General features: G+C 47.8%; 1 protein-coding gene across 10 annotated transcripts in view; it reads left to right on the top strand.

Moving 5' to 3' along the window:
* The window catches only part of LOC144120462 (citron Rho-interacting kinase-like), a 140,301-nt gene that overhangs the window by 80,470 nt on the left and 40,221 nt on the right, over positions 1–19,610 (top strand). For all 10 annotated transcript variants that reach the window (XM_077652883.1, XM_077652881.1, XM_077652880.1 and 7 more), the window contains 2 exons: positions 7,612–7,755; positions 14,809–15,000. In XM_077652883.1, coding sequence (XP_077509009.1) covers positions 7,612–7,755; positions 14,809–15,000 — 336 coding nt within the window. The remainder of the gene's footprint in view (positions 1–7,611; positions 7,756–14,808; positions 15,001–19,610) is intronic.

Below are 19,610 nucleotides of genomic sequence, written 5' to 3'. Positions count from 1 at the left end.
CAGTGCATATCCTTGCTGCAGTGATGGGTGTTCGATTTGCAGGCGTGCTCGCATTTGTGCCTGTGTGGGTGCTTTCTTCAATGGAGCAGACCTTAAATGTTCACTTGTATGCTCTGTGTGTCCACACTGCCTTGAAAGTAATGGTGGATTGCAGTAAACACTCATTAAATTGAAGCCATAAAGATATAGAGAAATTTTAAAATACTAAAGGTTTTCAGGTCTGCAAACCACAGAAATTTTCAGTTTACTGATCATTCATTTTAAAAATTCGAGTCTTTTGAAATGCTAAATGTTTTGAGGCAAGTGAAGTACCAAAATTTTCAGTTTACTGGTCGTGCATTTTAAAAATTCTAGCCCTTTTTTTTCTGTCTATATTTTCTGATGTAAATTGCAATGCGCAAGCAGAGCACTTAATGACTGCATTCGATTCAGAGCTGGTTCACAGCACCAATCGTGAAAAAGTGCTGCGGGTGCCAGTGCGGTGCAGAAACAGTTCCATGGTGCAGCTGCAGTGCATCAGCAGCGCCACACCTCATAGGTGCGGCAGTTTTCAGTCAAGCGCATGCAGGCACAGGCCTTGTCATCTGCTTGCCGCAGAAGTGTTCAGTTCTTGCACATATTTTTTGTGTGGGGCCATTTTCAAACTTAATGAGACTTGAGTCAGCCATGGAGTTGGCCATGGACGACGACGATGACATCACCAATGACAGCTGCGCCGACGCGCTGCTGGCGCCTGCTCCTCATACTCCTCCACCTCCTGTTCCATCTTGTCCCAGTGTAATCCGTCCGCACTTTACTGACAAGGGCGGCCAGATGTCATCAGGTTAGGATTCTTCTATGGGCTGCGTGCACCAACTTTCGTTAACTTTTTATCCATTGAGGGCGCTCGATTGACCTGTTAGTTTGTCGTGATCATCATCATCGTCTGCTTTCGACAAATGATTTCTCTCCTAACACTGCCTCCCTGTGCATTTGTCCAGTCTTACTATTTTGGAACCTAGTAATGAAGGGTGCAAATATGGCATTTCTTTAAATCCTAGCGGTGAATATTGCGTGCAGTTTGCGTGCATGCATGCGTGAGACTTTCTGGCATCTTTGCTAAGGCAATGGATGAATGATGAATACTCAAACGTAGACAAATGACAAAACTATTACACCCTTGAAGTAAAATAACCGACGCCATCTTGCTCAACAGGTTAATTGTAGCGCCACGCCGCTAGTAGCTGCCCTTCCTTAGAGGAAAAGGCATGAACTAGAAGGCGCACGCTGGAGCAGTGCCAAATGTGCAGGTCTCTTGTTCAGTAGGTCTTGGAATTTAGCAGCCAGCTCGTTGCCGTCTGCCCCTACTTGGCTGACGTCCCAGCGCGCTTGCGCATGCACAGCAGGCATTGCAGCAGATGACTCCACTGCGCCTAGTGTTACATCGCCTGCACCGTCGGCCAAAGACTCGCTATAGTCCTTTCGAAAGGACGTGACATTTTTTTGGCATGCAGCTCGGATAGCGAGGGCCTTTCTCGAGTTTTCCTTCCTCCATGTTTGCGCATCATGTCGGGTCCATCGTGTTGGTCAACCCTGAAGAGGGCCAAAGAAGTATCATCTAGTTTGAAGAACAAAAGATTGGAGCAGGTCCAACGAGGTCAAGCTGTGTTGGAACAAGGGAATTCCAGCATTGCTGGTTCACTTCGTGAGCTTGACGAATTTGGGAAAAATTCCAAGAAGCATTGAGATAGTGCCAACAAGAAAAAAGAACGGTTCTAGTGAACATGTCCTTTAGATTTTTAGGCTGAACTTGCACCTGCGTGCAGGATAGCGCTAGCAATGATAAAATGTTTTGTCTCTGTTTTATTGTGAACACCATCTTCTGTTTTTTTTTCTTGCTAGCTACACATGGCTGACCCTGATCTCATTATGTCGCGAATTGGTGGCGCGTCCCCGACTTTCCGAAGGGGAACGCTATCTCGTGCAGGTTCGAACAAGAGAACAAAGAGATCAAACAAAACAAAGCCGTATTTATAATTTAAAGGGAAGGGGGCCAATAAGAAACGCACACGTGCAACGCTGTTCTGGCACTCGCAGCCCTCCGCTGTCCGAGGCACCACTGTCGACGCACCGCGTTCACAAATCCTCCGAGGACCTTTTGTGCACCTCACATATGCCCTCCTTCGAAAAAGTTTTTTTCACATAGAAAAAACTGCCGTCAGTGCACAAAACTCGAATGTTCATGTGGGACGCAGAAAAATGCCGTTGATGCACCAACACTGATGTTCAAGGGATAAACTGTCAAGTTAGATGCCGCCGTAGTCACCAGAGGCACTTTACACAGTGACTGCGGGGTTGATTTGGGGAGATAAATACGTTCTCCCCACTTAATCGCGGCTGACATGGTTCAACGCCGGTCGGACCCCACCCCGTGATCGCTTACGCTACCAAGCGCACGCCAACCACGGCGGGCCTTGCTCTGAGGGAACAAAGGAAGGACACATTGGCTGACACAAACAGGCATTTATTGCTACAGCAACAATAACGCCAGCTAGCAACAAGGTGCGCTAATGAATCAAGGTCATCCGACTCACCAGCAACGTTCCGAGCGAATGTTTGCCCACGCTAGGGCAAGGGATACACTGCGGCCTGGACGGGACGAGATACGGGAGCCAGTCTTCCCACCGTTTCCTCGCCCCGCCGGGGAAGAACGGAGCCACGAGGGACATGTCCGCTCGCGCCGACGATCCCAGCCGAAGAGCCTCATGCCCCCTCTCCCGTGTGCGGGCTTCAAGCAGTCTCTTGCGCTGCGACGCTGGTGCCCTCTCTTGCTAGTTAATGTAACTGACAAGGGAATGTGTTCCTCCTGGAGGCGAGGCTGCTGCTGCATGATGCCTCATGTGAAAGCAAACACAGGGGACTGCAGGGCAGGTCCCCACATCCCCGCCAACCTTAAATAGACCCACGTGCCTGAATGTACATGCTATGGAGGAGTCTCGTGGTCTTTGCACTTGAGGCAGGTCTTGCAGCGGAGGTCACACTGTCACCATCCACGCAGACTTCCGTGGCGTTCCGAAGGTGGCGTGAAGGTCTCCGCTGGGACGACTCGCATGGCCCGCGGACTACCATGTCCGCAGGCCCGCGAATAGAAGGCCAGTGGGAGAACTGCAGGCCAGGATTCTACAGTAGTCGCCAGGGCAGCAGCTGCCGGAGGTGACTGCTGACTGGCCTCCCCACAGCTGCCCCGGATTGATGCGGCCAACAGGATACAGGCCGCTCCGTCGCAGCAGGTGGCAGCGAGACGATGTGCACCGGACAGCAAGCCTGGGTGGCACCACCTGATCTGCAAAATTGCCGAAACGCTCTCGGCTTGCCTTTAACATAGGTCATTGGAGGGGAAACAGCATCCGCAAGGGCCTCGTAGCACAATGCCTAACTCGCTAGCAAAACGTGTCGAGCGGCTGTGCAAACGCAAAGTTTGAGTGAACAAATCCCTTTCTTAAGTTGAACGAGACTGCGCAGTTCGTGCGAGATTACAAAAAAACGGGCGAGCAGCAAAGTGCGCCCCCCTCTCTCAACACCACAGTCCGGTGGTCGTGCCTCTTCTGACGTGGTGCAGGCAGCTCCGAAAAGCCCCAGGCATGACTACTACTCACAACGACTGTGACCACAACAAAGACCCGACAAGGGTTACGTGCGCGCAGCCGCGAGGAGACATCAGCTTTGTGGGGTGGTCCTGCCCCGCTCACTGCCCGAAGCAGCTTCTGAGCGGTTGGCGCCCACCGTATCGGACAGTGTGGGAGCGCCTGGTGCCGAGCTGCAATACCAGCGAGCTCGTACCGGCACCCGTGGCCCCAAGCCACCCGGCTCCCGGAGCTGCGACTCCCAAAGTCGAAAAAATGACAGTAGAGAAAATATATACTGCAACTCGGACCACCCACGCGGCTTCCGTACTCACTCGCTTCGGGCTCGGCAACTCCGCGGGCGCTAGGCCTCGTGCTTCCTCGATGCGGACCAGGTGGTTCTCGTGAAGAAACTCCAGGGAAAACTTGATGAAAAACGTGCTGAGCATGTCGAAAAGTTCAAACATACTGCAGCGCAATACACCTCGCACTCAAGAAAGCATGCCGCAGGGCCTAGCGATCAAAATTCACTCTAGGCTTAGCAGTTGTCAAGTCCGGACAAAGAGCGTTCCTCGAATTGAACAGACAGTCATCCAGTGTTCCAAGAGCAGGCTCCACGTTGGGCACCAGATGTGGGGTTGAATTGGGGAGATAAATACATTCTCCCCACTTAATCGCGGCTGACACGGTTCAAAGCCGCCCGGACCCCACCCCGTGATCACGTACACTACCAAGCGCACGCCAACCACGGCAGGCCTTGCTGTGAGGGAACAAAGGAACGACACATCGGCTGACACAAACAGGCATTTATTGCTATAGCAACAATAACGCCAGCTAGCAACAAGGTACGCTAATGAATCAAGGTCGTTCGACTCGCCAGCAAGGTTCCGAGCGAATGTTCGCCCGCGCTATGGCAAGGGATACTCTGCTGCCTGGACGGGACGAGATACGGGAGCCAGTCTTCCCGCCGTTTCCTCGCCCCGCCAAGGAAGAGCGGAGCCACGAGGGACAGGTACCTGTTGCTGCAGAACACGCTCAGATTTTCCCTGCCTGCAGATTCGCCCTGCCTGCAAGCTAGCGGAGTAATACCACAGTCGCATCACGCCCCTGGCTTCCTTACTTCATTCATTTTAAAGGTTAACTGAGTGTAACACGTACTCAACCACTACAGTCGAGCCCGCTTATAATGAACATGAGCATCACTTGGCGTCCGTTCATTATATCCTGAAGTTCGTAGTTAGTGGACCACAGCTTTAAAGACAGTTTCTTGTCAAAACAAAATTTTTTATTTGCGAAAAAGTCTGTGATGGACGTCTGTTTTTGGTTTCGTTTGGTTTGGTTTATGTGGGTTTAACGTCCCAAAGCAACTCAGGCTATGAGGGACGCCGTAGTGAAGGGCTCCGGAAATTTCGACCACCTGGGGTTATTTATCGTGCGCTGACATCGCACAGTACACGGGCCTCTAGAATTTCGCCTCCATCGAAATTCGACTGCCGCGGCCGGGATCAAACCCGCGTCTTTCGGGTCAGCAGCCGAGCGTCATAACCACTGAGCCACCGCGGCGGCTGGATGTCTGTTTTTGCAGCCCAAATCTGATGAGGGAGGTTTCCAGTTTATTTAAAGCAGAAGCTTGCTCTTCGCCGAGGCCCTTGGCATAGACAAGTTGTTTGAGGCTCTCTATGTAGCCCATTGCTACAGGTGCACTTATGGGTGCTGGCTCCAATGTTTCATCCTCATCCAATTCCTCCACCACTCTCTCTCCCGCAATCCAGAAACGATGCCCTCGTCTGTGCACGGTTCTGCGGTGTCAGCGTCGTCATCGACAGAAATGAAATCATTCCAACCAATGTCATGGCACCCCCATTGGAGTCGACGATGCGCTACCACAAATCGCCACCGGGCATCTTCCGAAGCGGATGGCTCGCCATCAGGCACTGCGTTGACGAAGCCGGCCTTGCGGAAGCAGTTAAGCTCGCCAGTGGCCGTCACCTCTGCCCAGGCCGCTTTCATCGTCTCTACCGCTGAATACAATGAAAATGGGCATGGTGCTCCCGTCCGCCATCCCGAATTACAACCAGGGCCCGAGATTTTAACGAAGCCAACGAAACTTCCGCACCGCAACAAGAGTGACAAAATTGTGTGATGGGGTAGACGTGCAAAGCACACAGGAGGCAATCAAGCCAATCAAGCTAGATACAGACAGACAGCACCAGCGGAGAGAGCAATGAGGGGCGTCCGTGAGTGTCAGTGCAGCCACCTCTTAGCTCCCATGGAAGGCCTTCTCCTTAGTCGGCACCGGCGGCGGTGCGGTTGATCGCGGCCGCCATGCGCGGATTTGCAAGAGAGTGAGGGGAGGGAAGCGGAGATGCGAGGAGGGGCGACAAGGCGATCTTGGAAGGCGCGTCGGCGGGGAAAGGGTAGCTCGCTTGAGAGCACTTGAGAGCGCAGTTCGCCTGCGATGAGGAGATGGAAAACACCGCGCGCCGGATGCACAAAGGGGTAGAAGGCAGGTGGCCTCGCATCGCGGCGCCGGGTTTACGCCGTCCGTTCGCTGTAACCGATCAGAAGGGCTTAATGACGTTCGTTATACGTGTGATTTTGTGCCATTGAAACAATGTATATTTTGATGGTCGCGCTGGTCTCGTTTGTTATAAGCGCAAGTTCGTCTTAAGTGGGGCCGTTATATGTGGGCTCGACTGTAGCTACTTATGCCTTGCATGTCAAAAATACTGACCTTTTTGGTTAAAACCAAATTTCGGAAACTGAATTCGGCATGCTTTTATCGGTTTTTCACTTTAAGGAGACTTGTATGAAAAAATGGCAAGTTTTGTTTAAAAATCGTATTTTTGGTTTTCGCTTTTTTTATTATGTGTAAGCCTTCCTCTTTCATGTCCAACTAGACCAACGTTGAATATAGACACCAAATTACTTAAAACTGCAATGCAAACACGCTTAGTGACAGAAAAATGAGCAGAATTGAGCTACTTTCACGACAGTAACAAATTTGAGTAGCATTGTTTCCTATCATTGCGGCGCTGCAGGTAGGTAGAGAAAGTGTCTTCTAGAAATGTCCTCCGACAATTTCGTAGCTGGAAAAAAAAATTAAAAACTACCGTTTTTGTATCTGCAGAAGCTGCATCACTAATGTCTGTTTGAATAACTGGGATTCCATTTTTATTAGTTTATCATTTTCACGCAACCTGAGTTCTTGTGCATGACATTCTTGACCCTACACTTGTCGGATCAAAATGAACTCTGGCATGGTTATGGTTTACTCTATGCAGAGTGGAGCTATACTATTTTTATTGCAATTTATATTTGCGAATTGGATTCATTTTTATTATGATAATTGTTGTGTCATCAAAAAGAGGCATTTTAAAGAATATAAAAATTGTTTTAAAATTTTGAAATTTTATGCATGGCACACTTTCTCACTGCATATGAAGAATCATAGTGAGCCAAATGGGTTATTTTTCAGCACTGTTGTATCTCTATACTCGCGACAAATAGGTGTACAAAAACAACCGTATATTTCAAATGCATGACTTTCAAAAATTGAACAAAGCAAGATAGGCAGAAATAGACAACTGATTTACAAACAACTGGAAAAGATCTCTCTACTGTGAAAGTTTCAGCCACCCGGCAAGAACAAGAACAACACTGGTTTGTTCTGAAGCATGTTTTCTTCCCATAATGATAACAAAAGGGGCCTGCTGTAGTTACTTGGCAGCACAAGAAACCTGGTGACAAAGACCAGCATGCAATTGTATTAATAGCACAGCAGTGTCTGTGGCTGCTGCCATCTCTGCTGAAGCTCAAACGCCACCACTGGCAGTAAGAGTTGGGGGTATTGGATGTGTCCTTAATGCCTGCCCTGCCATTATTATCCTGGGAAATGGACTCTGTCCTCTCTTTGTGTCTTGCATGTGGTGCTAAAGATGATTAGCTGTAATTTTACAAGTTTTTGTGTATCTGCTTTTTATTTATTTTGTTGATTATTTTTCCACAGTGTCTCTGGCACAGGCTGCAGCCGAGGCTCGCCATAGCAACCACCAGGCTTCTGAGACGGCACCTGTACCAACCTCCCCCAAGAGCCGGGCCCTGCTTACTGCACTGACCCTCTCTCCAAGTGTCAGTGGAGCTGCCCGTACAGGTGTGGTGTCTGGTACTTCCTAATTGCAAGAACTGGAGTAATTTTATACGCATTTCAAGCACCCCTAGAAACTAGAAAAATCAGTGGTCACTACTTCTTGCTGATTGCTTTTGGAAGACCAGGAACATTGTCTTTCAGTTTCAGTCTCCACGATGGAAACGAAGTCATGTTGGATGTTCTTACAGAACATGATATAAAATGGGAGATGTGGTGCCTGCATTATCATAATATTTTGCTTCGCGTTTAATACGATGCCAGCATTACCTGACTGTAATGTGTTACATGTTGCAGAGCTACTCGTGGATTGCAGAAAACTCATCAGAAACCTGAATTTATGTCAATGTTCTTGTATTTTTGTTGAATCCTTTCATGATGTCTCATTGTCAGTGTGGCAGTGGCTTTATAAAGTGTCTATATGAATCGATTCGAATTGCACCTTTGTATGTGATGTTCTGTTAAGCAACAAATTTATCTCAGGATTTACGCTAGCTAACTTTTCAATATTGCATGTTTGTTTGCCAAAACTTTATCGTTTCTGCCGCAGCCAGTCAAGGGGAGCTCATAGGCTGGAGCTAAGTAAATAATGTGGCTGCTGTCATTGTTATCCACATGGTAGATTGTTTGTTTGTCTTTTCCTTCGTCATATGATTGCTAAATTTTGTGAGTGCTCAGGCTTTTGTGACATTACAAGTGTTCAGTTGTTGAAAATGAATGGCTGTATTCTGTTTTCTATACAGTCGAACCCCGCTACAACGAATGTCGCTTCAACAAAATATTCCAATTCCCCGTCAGCTCGCCATAGAAAGTAACGGAACAAATTTCTCATCACAATGAAACATTTTTAGAGTGCGTTTCTGCTTCAACGAAACTTTTTGCTAAGCGAAGCTGGGTTTAAAAATCTATCCTGCTATAAACGTCGCTCATCTTTGTACTTCCGTAGATCCACACTGCTTTGTTTCACTAAACTTTTGCTGCAACCAATTGATCCACTCATTCAAACGCACATGAAGACCGCCCTTGCTTGGTTGTGATGACAATCAGGCTGGCTGCCTTGCGACAAGGCGCAGGTGCAAGCTCCCGTTTTTTTCCAAGCCAGAGCCGCAACCAATCCGTTGCCAAAGGACGCAGCAGCCTGGCAACAGCAGCAGCGTGTTTGCCCTAGTTTTTTTTTCACTCGTGCTTGCGCGCTGCAATCGACATGAGCATGGTGACTTTGTCAAGGAAGCGGAAGTTCCTTTCTCTTGAAGAGAAGGCACGAATTATCAGCACGGCATCCTGCGGCAGGAAAAAGGGAGATGTTGCAGCAGACTTCGGCTTCTCACAGAGCTCGCTGTCAACAATTGTGATGATGTTTTTGGACTATGTTGTCCAACCTGACAGTGTTTTTGGGCTGTTTTCGCCTCAATGAAATTTCCGCTTCAACGAAATTTTTCGTGCACCCTGTGAGTTTCGTTGTAGCGGGGTTAGACTGTACTATGTAAATGCATGTAAGGGCCGCACTTTTTGTTCTTGATTCGAGGGCCAGTTTTCGGGGTGCGGCCCATGCACACGACGTACGAAAAAAAAAAAATTAAAGTAAGAACACTCTAATCAGGGACTAAGCGGCATTTATTCTACGTTAAATCGTTACTCATGAAGTCTTCAGCCTCTGAGCTGGTGCCGTGCTCTGGTGCATGCTCATCCCACAAGAAGTCGCGCAGCATATCCCCTTCAGGCACTGTGGCCACATATGTGGATGCGACCTAAGCGTCCTCATATTTTCGCACGCAAGCCGAATTTCCACCTTTGAATACCACGCTGTTGCCATTTTGACCCTCCCTGTCAAGTTTGTGGCGCCATCTCATGCAGCTACAGTGAAATGCGTTTATAAAAAAAAAAGAAAAAATGTGTGCATCACGTCGTTTTTTCGAGGGACGAGTAAATAGCTTTTCTTTCTGCATTCTGTCTTTACAAATGGTCGCGAATGATGCAGTTTAGGGCTTGGAATGTGTCGATAAATTAATGTTGAAACAGCACACCAATTTTCATTGTCGTAGACAAAGAAATAGTGCTTTAGTGGACGGTCAGAGTGGCACGTCCACAAATGTGTACGTGGCGCCTGAATGCCAAAAATATCAAAGTAGCGTTTTTTCCCCACAGCGCGCTTTTTTTTGTGCACGTATGGTAGGAAATGGGCTTACTGCTTACGGGCGTTGAAAACTATGCTTGTACAAAGAGAACGTTGCATGACTCCAGTGCTGAAGTGTTTTTTATGTAAATAGCCGATGCAGAAGCACCTCCAAAGAAGTGCGGCTGACCGAGCAATGAAGACGCACAGGTGGCCACAAAGAACCGCCGCTTAGCTGAGCCGCTGCTGGCAAACACAGTGCGCTATGACCAGTGCTTAAACTCAGGGAGGTCGAGGAGGTTCTTAGGCCCCCTGCTAATATTCAAAAATGGGTTCGAGACCACCTGTTCAAGATTGTAGAACGCATGAATTCGAAGAAAGCAACCATTTTCAGTGACGGTCAGATCATTTTTTCTCTTATCGTTTTGAAAATTTCACTGCGGTTTTTAGCAAGAATCATTATATTTTGTATGAAACCCGGGACGGAGAAAAATACAAAGTGGCAGCACTACACAAGGGGGGATGAAAAAGGGGTACCCGTGCCCCCACACCGTGGTCAGTTCAGAGCTGGTCACTCAGCTCTAAGGCTACAAAACAACAATCAGTACATTGGTAGAGCGAGGGGACAGTTTCTTTTCAGGTCTTTGACATAAATTGAGCAAACAGTAATCTCTAAAAATGATTTTTCATTTTTGCAAAAACCATGTGCAAGACAGGCTGCGAGGTGCTATCTCTCTCTCTCCCTTTCCACCTGTGCTCAGATCACTCGAGACCCCTTCGATGCAGCCGGACTTGAAGCATTACTTATGATGGAAGCACCCATTGGCCCCAACTTCTGAACATGTTAATTACGCAAAGGTGCCGACGTGAAGGCTGCACATCTAAAGCCACGTTCAGTGCTCGAAACACTGAATTTTCATCTGCCGGTCATCACAGAATGACTGCTTTTATCTGTTCTAGAAGTCATGGATTACCGAATAATTCCCTGAAGCATATATTCTCACTGCTAAACATTTATTCATGTCTAACGATCAGTTAGAAAAGGCAAGCAAATGTAGCAGTGTTTACGTTCATGTATCACCTTTAAGGCGCCAATGTCACAAATGTGGACGCGAATAAAATATGATTAAATATGAATATTTTTGCATAATTTTTTGCACACCACTTCTGCTTAGTCTACTGATCGTAATTTATGCAAAAAACGAATTTTCCTTTCAGCAGATTTAATTGGTGCCTGAAGGGGATATGCGCTGTCAGTGCGTAGCCGTTGTTCCGCACTTTCAATACATAGCAGAGCAGCTCTTCTTCCTGTTCGGGAAACTTACATGGCTTGTCCCAAAAAGTGTGGTTTTTACATCTTGCGTTCCTCAATGCATCGTTTTGGTTGTACCATTGTCGGACGCACTTCTCATCCACGTTGAATTTCCTGCCTGCTGCGCGCTTGCTGGGTTCAAGAGTAAACTCCTAGCCGTGTAACTAGTGTTAAGGTGCTTGCCCGTCATGCTAAAATTGCAATGCTCAGTGGCAGCACACGAAAGCCACAACTACAGTGAACTACCGTGCTACCACAACTGCTGTGCCTTTGACAGCCACAAAAAATTGGCGGTGGCTTACATTTGGTAGAACCTGGAGTGACGCGATAGCTGCAGCTGGCCGAGTGGAACTTGGTCCCGTTACCAACCACGCGACGAACCACGTGATCAGCCACGTGACAGCGCGGCAGCGCCACCACTCTGAAGGCTCGAAATGCTAGCGTAATGTAGCTATCGCTACAAAAGCTGGAGCTAGTGACACTGATGCCTATGTGGATAGCGGGAGGTCGTGGCGGAGGGAAAAGTTGACAATGATGATCATGACCAGCGGCCTCAGGCATTATCTGTGGGCGGCACCTGGAAGCTCCTGTGTGCATGCATTTCGAAGGCTATTTCCGCATGGGTCCTGGAAAGTTTGGGTGTGGCTCTTACACCATTCATTTTTTTTTAAATACTGCAGGGTGCGGACCGTACACGGGTGCGGCTCGTACATGTGTTTATAGGGTATTGTGCTCTGTTTTCTGTTGCCAATTATATTTGGATCATTGTGCAATGCTCTTTGCTTTTAGAAATTTCATTGAGATGCACAAATATCCAACTCTTAGTTGTAAAGTTATGAATTGAATCAATTATTTTTGAATAGTTATGAATATCAATGCAGGTAGGTTAAAATGAAAAATAAGTGCTATGCTGCAGAACATTGCAGTAAAGGAAACTGATGTGCTGCAAATGTTCATCATCAGCATAATTTATTACAACTATAAGGTTTGCCTGGCATTAAATAGCGTGAAATAGGAGGAAGCATGTTAAGTAATATAGTAGCACCTTATCATAAAACTAATAACTTGGGTACTATTCTTTGAAAGACATCATTGTGCTTGGTGAAGAAGGACCTTATGGTATATGTTCACTAAGCATGCTAAGCTGCTGCTAGCATACCAAATGTTGGTCTGAAGCATTAAGGTGGCCACATATCTCCTTGCTGGCAGAATGACACCAGGGGCTGCTGTTGGTAAGGCACTGTGCAGTGTGTTGTAGGCAATGCGCAACAAGCCGGTTTACGAAACAGGCAAAGGTCAGCAATTTGGGCAGTAAAACGGTGAGGAGCATTTTTTCCACGCTTGCTCGCGACGCTGAATGACAAAGCACCAGCTCCGTAATGTTACTCAAACTGCAGTGTTCTCAACGAGAAGTTGCCTGCTTAGCCCTTGCATGTCTTTTGCCACACTGCAAGCAAACTGAAGGTGCAAAAGCTAACCTAAGCCTCAAGTGACAGCATATGGACCTCAGTCATGCGGATCGACTCTAAAGCTTCTGTTGCTGTCATCTGCTTTTTTTCTCGTTGCTTGTGTCTTGGCACATGCTGTTTCCTGATTCTAATTAACAAAAATTGTTTAGAGAAAAACTGGTCGACCGGGAAACAACCGCAGGAGCACACATATGCTGTAGTGGGGCTAGTAGCTTTCCCACTCCGCAAGCACCGTTTGGGTGCATGCAACATCTTTTATTGTAATAATCGAAAACAATGGAGCACTCGGCAGTGCATTCATTGCCACTTTTCGACTGCATCATGGCCTGATAAAATGACGTGCCACGTGGTGGGGCACTTCGTTTTGCTACCCGCGGGCATGCAGTGGCCGCAGCGTCTGTCGATGACCTTAAGGGCAAGGTTATGCATTATCGCACAGGTGCTTTTGCTACGTACTGTAAATTGATCTTACAAGATAGCTGCAAGTGCTGGGACGTTTGGCTGCTAGTTCAAGTGAATGCTTAGAAGTTTCGTATACTGTGTTTACATGTATGTAAGTCGACCTGTTTTTTTTTTATTTGAAAATCTAAACTTGGTGGTCAACTTACAATCGAAACCAAAGTATGGCACCGTCAATAAAGGTTAAATAAATGAGATATCAGACATGCTACAGTGTGGTTGCAATTTTATGTTTGCTCTACTCAGTAGCATTTGGCTCTTCTGCGCGCTTGTTCGGAAGAATTTTTAGCTTTTAATTGTGCACTCTGTGCCCATCGGAATGTTGATAGTTGATGGAAGGGTCGCTGTCCCAATCGCAGCGGCACCGCCACACGAAACGGCAACGCTTCCGGGCAGTGCCGGTAGCTGATGGAAGAGCCGACGGCGCTCACACATAGTTTCTTTTGGCTCGGTTTGACGCATATGACTTGACTGCAGGCCACATTTTACCAGTTTTTACTGTCATGCTTCATCAATCATCATCAGTGCCCTGGGTCCAGTAAGAGATCAGTGCTCGTTCACGGCTACGTTCAAGATGGCTGTCATTCTTTGCGCCAAAGAAACTAATACGCGCCAGGCCACAAGTCGGCGTTTTGGGGCAGGTGGTGCATGTGTGGCAGCTGCAGCGAGGCAAAATTTTCAGCTATTCCACGCGATGTCATGATGCGGTGGTTTGTGAAGTGTGGGATATCGCGGAACAACATCATGCTGTGGTCGTTAGTGAAGTGCGGCATTTCACTGGACTAAGGCATAGTACGACGTGCTGTAGGGCTGCAGCAGAGATCACGATGGCAGCACTAGTGAGGACAATGGCGCTAGTGTGGACGATTAATGCAGCGACTAATATATATTCGTTGAGGAATATGCCGACAGGCATTCCCTTCTTTTTTTTTCCTGAAATGCGATATGGGAGAGGTCGACTTACAGTCGTGTAAATACAGTACTTTGACTAGTGAAAGTGCGGTGCAAATTGAATTGCAAACACTGTTCAACAATTATTCGATTATGTCAAAAATTTGCGCACCCTTAATTTTTAACTGTGCAGAAAAGTGAGCTAACTTTGCTCAGATTTCAATTCTTGTAACCCGCCGGATCCCTTTTGTGCAGACTTTTTTTTTCCTTTTAGGTAGCGATAACTAATAAAGCAGTGAAAGTTCAAAACCACTAAAATAATGTAGTTTAGTGCATGACCCATGGATATGCAGGCTAAATAAGCCTGGCACCAAACAAAAGCGCTATGTTTGTGATCTCCTTTTGTCATCCCTGTTGCATTACCACTCAACACTGCCGAACACAGCAGAACACGTTTCCTACTCAACTTGGCTTCACGATTGAGTTTACTTTTGTACTGTGGTAAGTAGCTTGAAGGTGTATCATTCAACTGTGGGAACCTGTTAATTCTAGTCTTCATCTCTCTGTCTTCCTGTGCTCTTGTCCTTCTGGGGCCAGGAGATATCTGCTTGACTTGGCTTCAAGAAGGAGTTTTGCGAGTGCTCATCAGCAAGATAAAAGCCCAAACGTAAAATTTATAGTTTGGAAGTTTGCAGTCCAGTCCCTGGTGAACAGCATGTAGAACTTGCATTTGTTTCATGATCCTGTTGTTGTAGTGCTATCCTTCTGGCTTGTTAAGACTGCATTTCTTCCCTCCTCTTGTCCTCCCCCTGCAGGGGTGGCCAAGGCCCAGGTGAACCACGAGGATGTCGGTGATGGGAATGGGGAGGGAGCACTCCCACCTCCCCCCCTCCGCATGCACCACAACATCCCCCACCGGTTCCAAGTGACCTTGTGCATGCGGCCGGCCAAGTGTGCAGCTTGCCTTGATGCCATCCACTTTGGACGATACGCCTCTCGCTGCCAAGGTAGTGCTTGTGCACTTTTAGCCTGTTTAGTCTAGGTCAGGGGTTCTCAATTTTTTGTCTCGGACGGGAAACCCCAGTGGCTTCCGAAAAGTGCTCAGGTGGGAACCCTGCTTATCTCAGCTTTCATTGCTTCCTGCCTAACGTGGGTGCAAAGTTAGGTGGGTGGATGAGATTAAGAAGTTTGTGGGGATACAATGGCCACATCTGGCAAAGAACAGGGATAATTGGAGAGATATGGGAGAGGCCTTTGCCCTGCAATGGGCTTAGTCGGGCTGATGATGATGATGATGCATTTAGTAGCAACATGCACAACAAGGCTACCTGTATCGGAACAGCATGAACACAGACAGGCACAAGAGACGAGGCTGGCCGAGTTGTCCAACAGGACCTTATCTTTAAGTGTAATAGTGGTTGCAGGCGTTCAGAGGAGTTCTGCTTGTGGTTTCCTGCTTGCCTTCACTCTTTGTCCTTGGCATTCATCCTCCCTTGCAGCAACACCTTCCTGCCGGTCCCTAGGGAAATATAAGACTATAGGTGCAGGTGGCATCTGCAGTGTACACTGAGGAGTGCAAGAAGTCTGTGCTAGTCTGCTTATCCATGTATTTTTCATCTGTGGTTTGTGTTGTCAAGAGAACAATGCAGCCATGTTTTCCCTGCACCCTGTCATGCTGGCCACGTCACCGGGACATCTCTGTCTCTCTGCACCCTGCTAGTTTATTGTGGCAACATCTGATGCAAACCGAGAAAGAGGCTGAAGAAAGCATTTTCTGAGTTGCAGAAGCCTAGTGAAGAATTCATTGCATTGGCATTGCATTCGTGTACTTCTCTCTTTCTGGAGTGGCTGTTGGCATTTGACTGCAAGGCAGGACAGAATTTTAGTGCTTGCGGTTGATGGAGGTAAGGGAGGAAAGAGCAGAAAGCACCAGGAAAAGGCATTAAAGGGACACTGAGGACACACAGTAGCTGGCCTGTATCAATAGCGTACCATATTTACACACATAATTTGCGCACTTTTTTTCCAAAAAAAAAAAAGGGGGTGCATAAGTTACTCAAAATTTTGCAAATACGTCCTAAAATCTTTACAAATGTCATAACGCTCAATATATGCAGTATATTGCCACGTATAAGTCAACCTTGTAACTTGCGCCCTTCGCTGGCCAAAAAAGTTTTCTACAACTATAAAACGACTCATCACCACCCCCTGCACCTGCTCCACGTTATATAGTTCCTCGCGTGATGGCATGACGGCGCATGTGCAGCTTAACGCAATAAACCCAGAATGATACAGTCACAAAGCCAGCAGTGAGAGGCAAATGCAAGAGATGTAAGTCAATAAAACGGCGCCCTCGCATGTGGCCCAGCTGAGTAGCTGCAAACGGTTCAGTAGTTTCGGATTCTGGTGCAACGCACGCTCTGGAGGTTGCCAGAAGTATTCTCTTGCAGCCGTTCGTACGGGGAAATGACCGCCGACACTAGCAAGTCAGGTAAACGGTGCACAATTGACTTTTCTTTATCGGAACCAATTTAAAAACGAATTGCCAACTTTTGAAGCGAAAGCTTCACTACACCAGGTTTTCAAGAGGGTAGTGTAGTTCTGTTTATCACCTTGAAAAGCGTTAAGAGGCCAAACCGTGGAGCAAAGTCACATAGTCTATGGAGCAGTCATGTAGGCCATGGTGGCTGTATACGCCAAACCTACATGGTGGGCCACCCCCAAATCTCTCGAAGGTCAAAGTCAGTGTCATTGAAGCGAAAGCTTTACTATGCCAGGTTTTCAAGAGGGTAGTGTAGTTCTGTATATCACCTTGAAAAGCGTTAAGAGGCCAAACCGTGGAGCAAAGTCACGTAGTCTATGGAGCAGTCACGTAGGCCATGATGGCTATATATGCCAAACCTAGATGGTGGGCCACCCCCAAATCTCTCAAAGGTCAAAGTCAGTGTCATTGAAGCGAAAGCTCCACTATGCCAGGTTTTCAATAGGGTAGTGTAGTTCCGTTTGTCACGTTGAAAAGTGTTAGAGGCCAAACCGTGGAGCAAAGTCTGTGGGGTTTGACTTGGGGAGATAAGTACGTTCTCCCCACTCAATCGCGGCTGACACGGTTCAAAGCCGCCCGGACCCCACCCCGTGATCGCGTACGCTACCGAGCGCTCGCCGACCACGGCGGGCCTTGCTCTGAGGGAACAAAGGAACGACACATTGGCTGACACAAACAGGCATTTATTGCTACAGAAACAATAACGCCAGCTAGCAACAAGGTACGCTAATGAATCGAGGTCGTCCGACTCACCAGCAAGGTTCCGAGCGAATGTTCGCCCGCGCTAGGGCAAGGGATATATACTCCAAAGGCCGGACGGGACGAGTACGGGGGCCTGTCTCCCCGTCGCTTCCTCGCCCCGCCGGCGAAGAGCGGAGCCCCGAGAGACACGTCCGCTCGGGCCGAAGATCCCAGCCGAAGCCCCCTCTCCCGCGCGCGGGCTTTGGCAGTCTTTGCGCAGCGATGCTGGCGCCCTCTCTTGCCAGTTAATGTAACTCACAAGGGATTGCGCTCAGCCTCAAGGTGAGACCGCCGCTGCACGGTGCCTCGCGGGAAAGCAAACTCGGGACTGCAGGGCAGGTCCCCACAAGTCACATAGTCTATGGAGCAGTCACGTAGGCCGTGATGGCTGTATATGCCAAACCTAGATGGTGGGTCACCCCCAAATCTCTCGAAGGTCAAAGTCAGTGTCATTGAAGCGAAAGCTTTACTATGCCAGGTTTTCAAGAGGGTAGTGTAGTTCTGTTTATCACCTTGAAAAGCGTTAAGAGGCCAAACCGTGGAGCAAAGTCACATAGTCTATGGAGCATTCACGTAGGCCATGGTGGCTGTTTATGCAAAACCAAGATGGTGGGCCACCCCCAAATCTCTCAAAGGTCAAAGTCAGTGTCATTGAAGCGAAAGCTTTACTATGCCAGGTTTTCAAGAGGGTAGTGTAGTTCTGTTTATCACCTTGAAAAGCGTTAAGAGGCCAAACCGTGGAGCAAAGTCACATAGTCTATGGAGCATTCACGTAGGCCATGGTGGCTGTATATGCCAAACCAAGATGGTGGGCCACCCCCAAATCTCTCAAAGGTCAAAGTCAGTGTCATTGAAGCAAAAGCTTTACTATGCCAGGTTTTCAAGAGGGTAGTGTAGTTCTGTTTATCACCTTGAAAAGCGTTAAGAGGCCAAACCGTGGAGCAAAGTCACATAGTCTATGGTGGTGCATATATGCCAAACCAAGATGGGGCCACCCCCAAATCTCTTGAAGGTCAAGATCAAAGGTTGAAGACCTGGGACAACTTGCGATGCTGTATGACGACGTCATATAAATGGAATTTGAGTAAACAAGCACATCAGTCATGGAGATAGATACTCAGCTTGACAACGGGGGGGAGAGCCACCATCTGTGACGTTAATGGAGAGCTGTGTATACATACCAACGGCGAGCCAGGGGGGGGGGGGGGGGGGGGGGGGGGGGGGGGGGTAGAAACCAGTTTTGCGATGGCGGAGGAAGAACATCCGGTCGTGATAGCGCGCCGGAAAATGAAGCTTTAACGTTTCAATGAGGCTAGGAAGAAACGCTGTGCCGAAGAGACAGAAGAAGAATGTGCGACATGCGTCGAGAAATGACGGAAGAGTGCTACCGGGGGCGAAGAGAAACAGCGGAAGGTTCTTCAGGCGGTGCGTCAACCAGCGACGCAGAGTCGGGGGTTTCTTTCGCTTCTCACCAGGTTTACCCAAAGCTAAACCACAGCTAATTTTTTTTTACAACTCGTCTTTCGCAGCGGCACTTCCGGTCACAGCCGGTCTTCCAAAGCCTGCCCTGCAATCACCCGTGTGCATGCTGGTGTGGCCTGCTTAGCAAAGAGCGCAAAATATGCGAGTAAAAGTTTTTTTTATAAATTCGGGGTGCGGAAATTGCGTGAGTAAATACAGTACCTTGTTTTAATCTAAACACGCTACCCTAACCAAAAATGGCGCTGTCATAAGCTAAAGAAGGCCAAAAATGCTTTGATTGACCCCAGTTTCACCACGAATCCCAGAGGCTACACTACATTGCCATTCTCTTCAAAATGGCGGTAAATGCATGACAAGTTTAATTAACTGCCAGGAAGGTTTTAAAATCCAATAATCTTGGCGATAAATGCGTATTTTGCTGTCAGAGAAGCATCAGCATGGGCAGAAGGAGCCAGAGAATACATTTTTGTTAAGAGCAATAATTGGATGGAGTTGCCCTCAGCGTCCTTTTCAAAGCAGGCACAACATGCATAAAAGGCATGCATGACATGCTGTGTTCAATCCCCAATGCTGCCAGTTGCTAAGCAGTTTCCACTGGGTACAAGCTTTTTAACAGTGGCCATAGTGCTTGTTAGTAAAGCTGCCCATACGCTGGTAAAATGAAAACATAATCATCTTCATTCGTCTGGAGCTTTAGAGGATGGCTTTCACATCAATTTGCGAAGGCATTAATCTGGTGCGCCAGACACACTGTGAGCTAACAGAATTGGTGCTCATGCCTGTCTTGCTTCATGATTCAGTGCATTAATCACAGTCCCTCATGAGATAGGCATCTAGTACACGGTTAGGCCA

This window comes from Amblyomma americanum, chromosome 2 (genome assembly GCF_052857255.1).
Source record: "Amblyomma americanum isolate KBUSLIRL-KWMA chromosome 2, ASM5285725v1, whole genome shotgun sequence".
Taxonomy (NCBI): Eukaryota; Metazoa; Arthropoda; class Arachnida; order Ixodida; family Ixodidae; genus Amblyomma; species Amblyomma americanum.
Note: the sequence above shows the minus strand (reverse complement) of the source record. Positions and strands in the feature narration are given on the sequence as shown.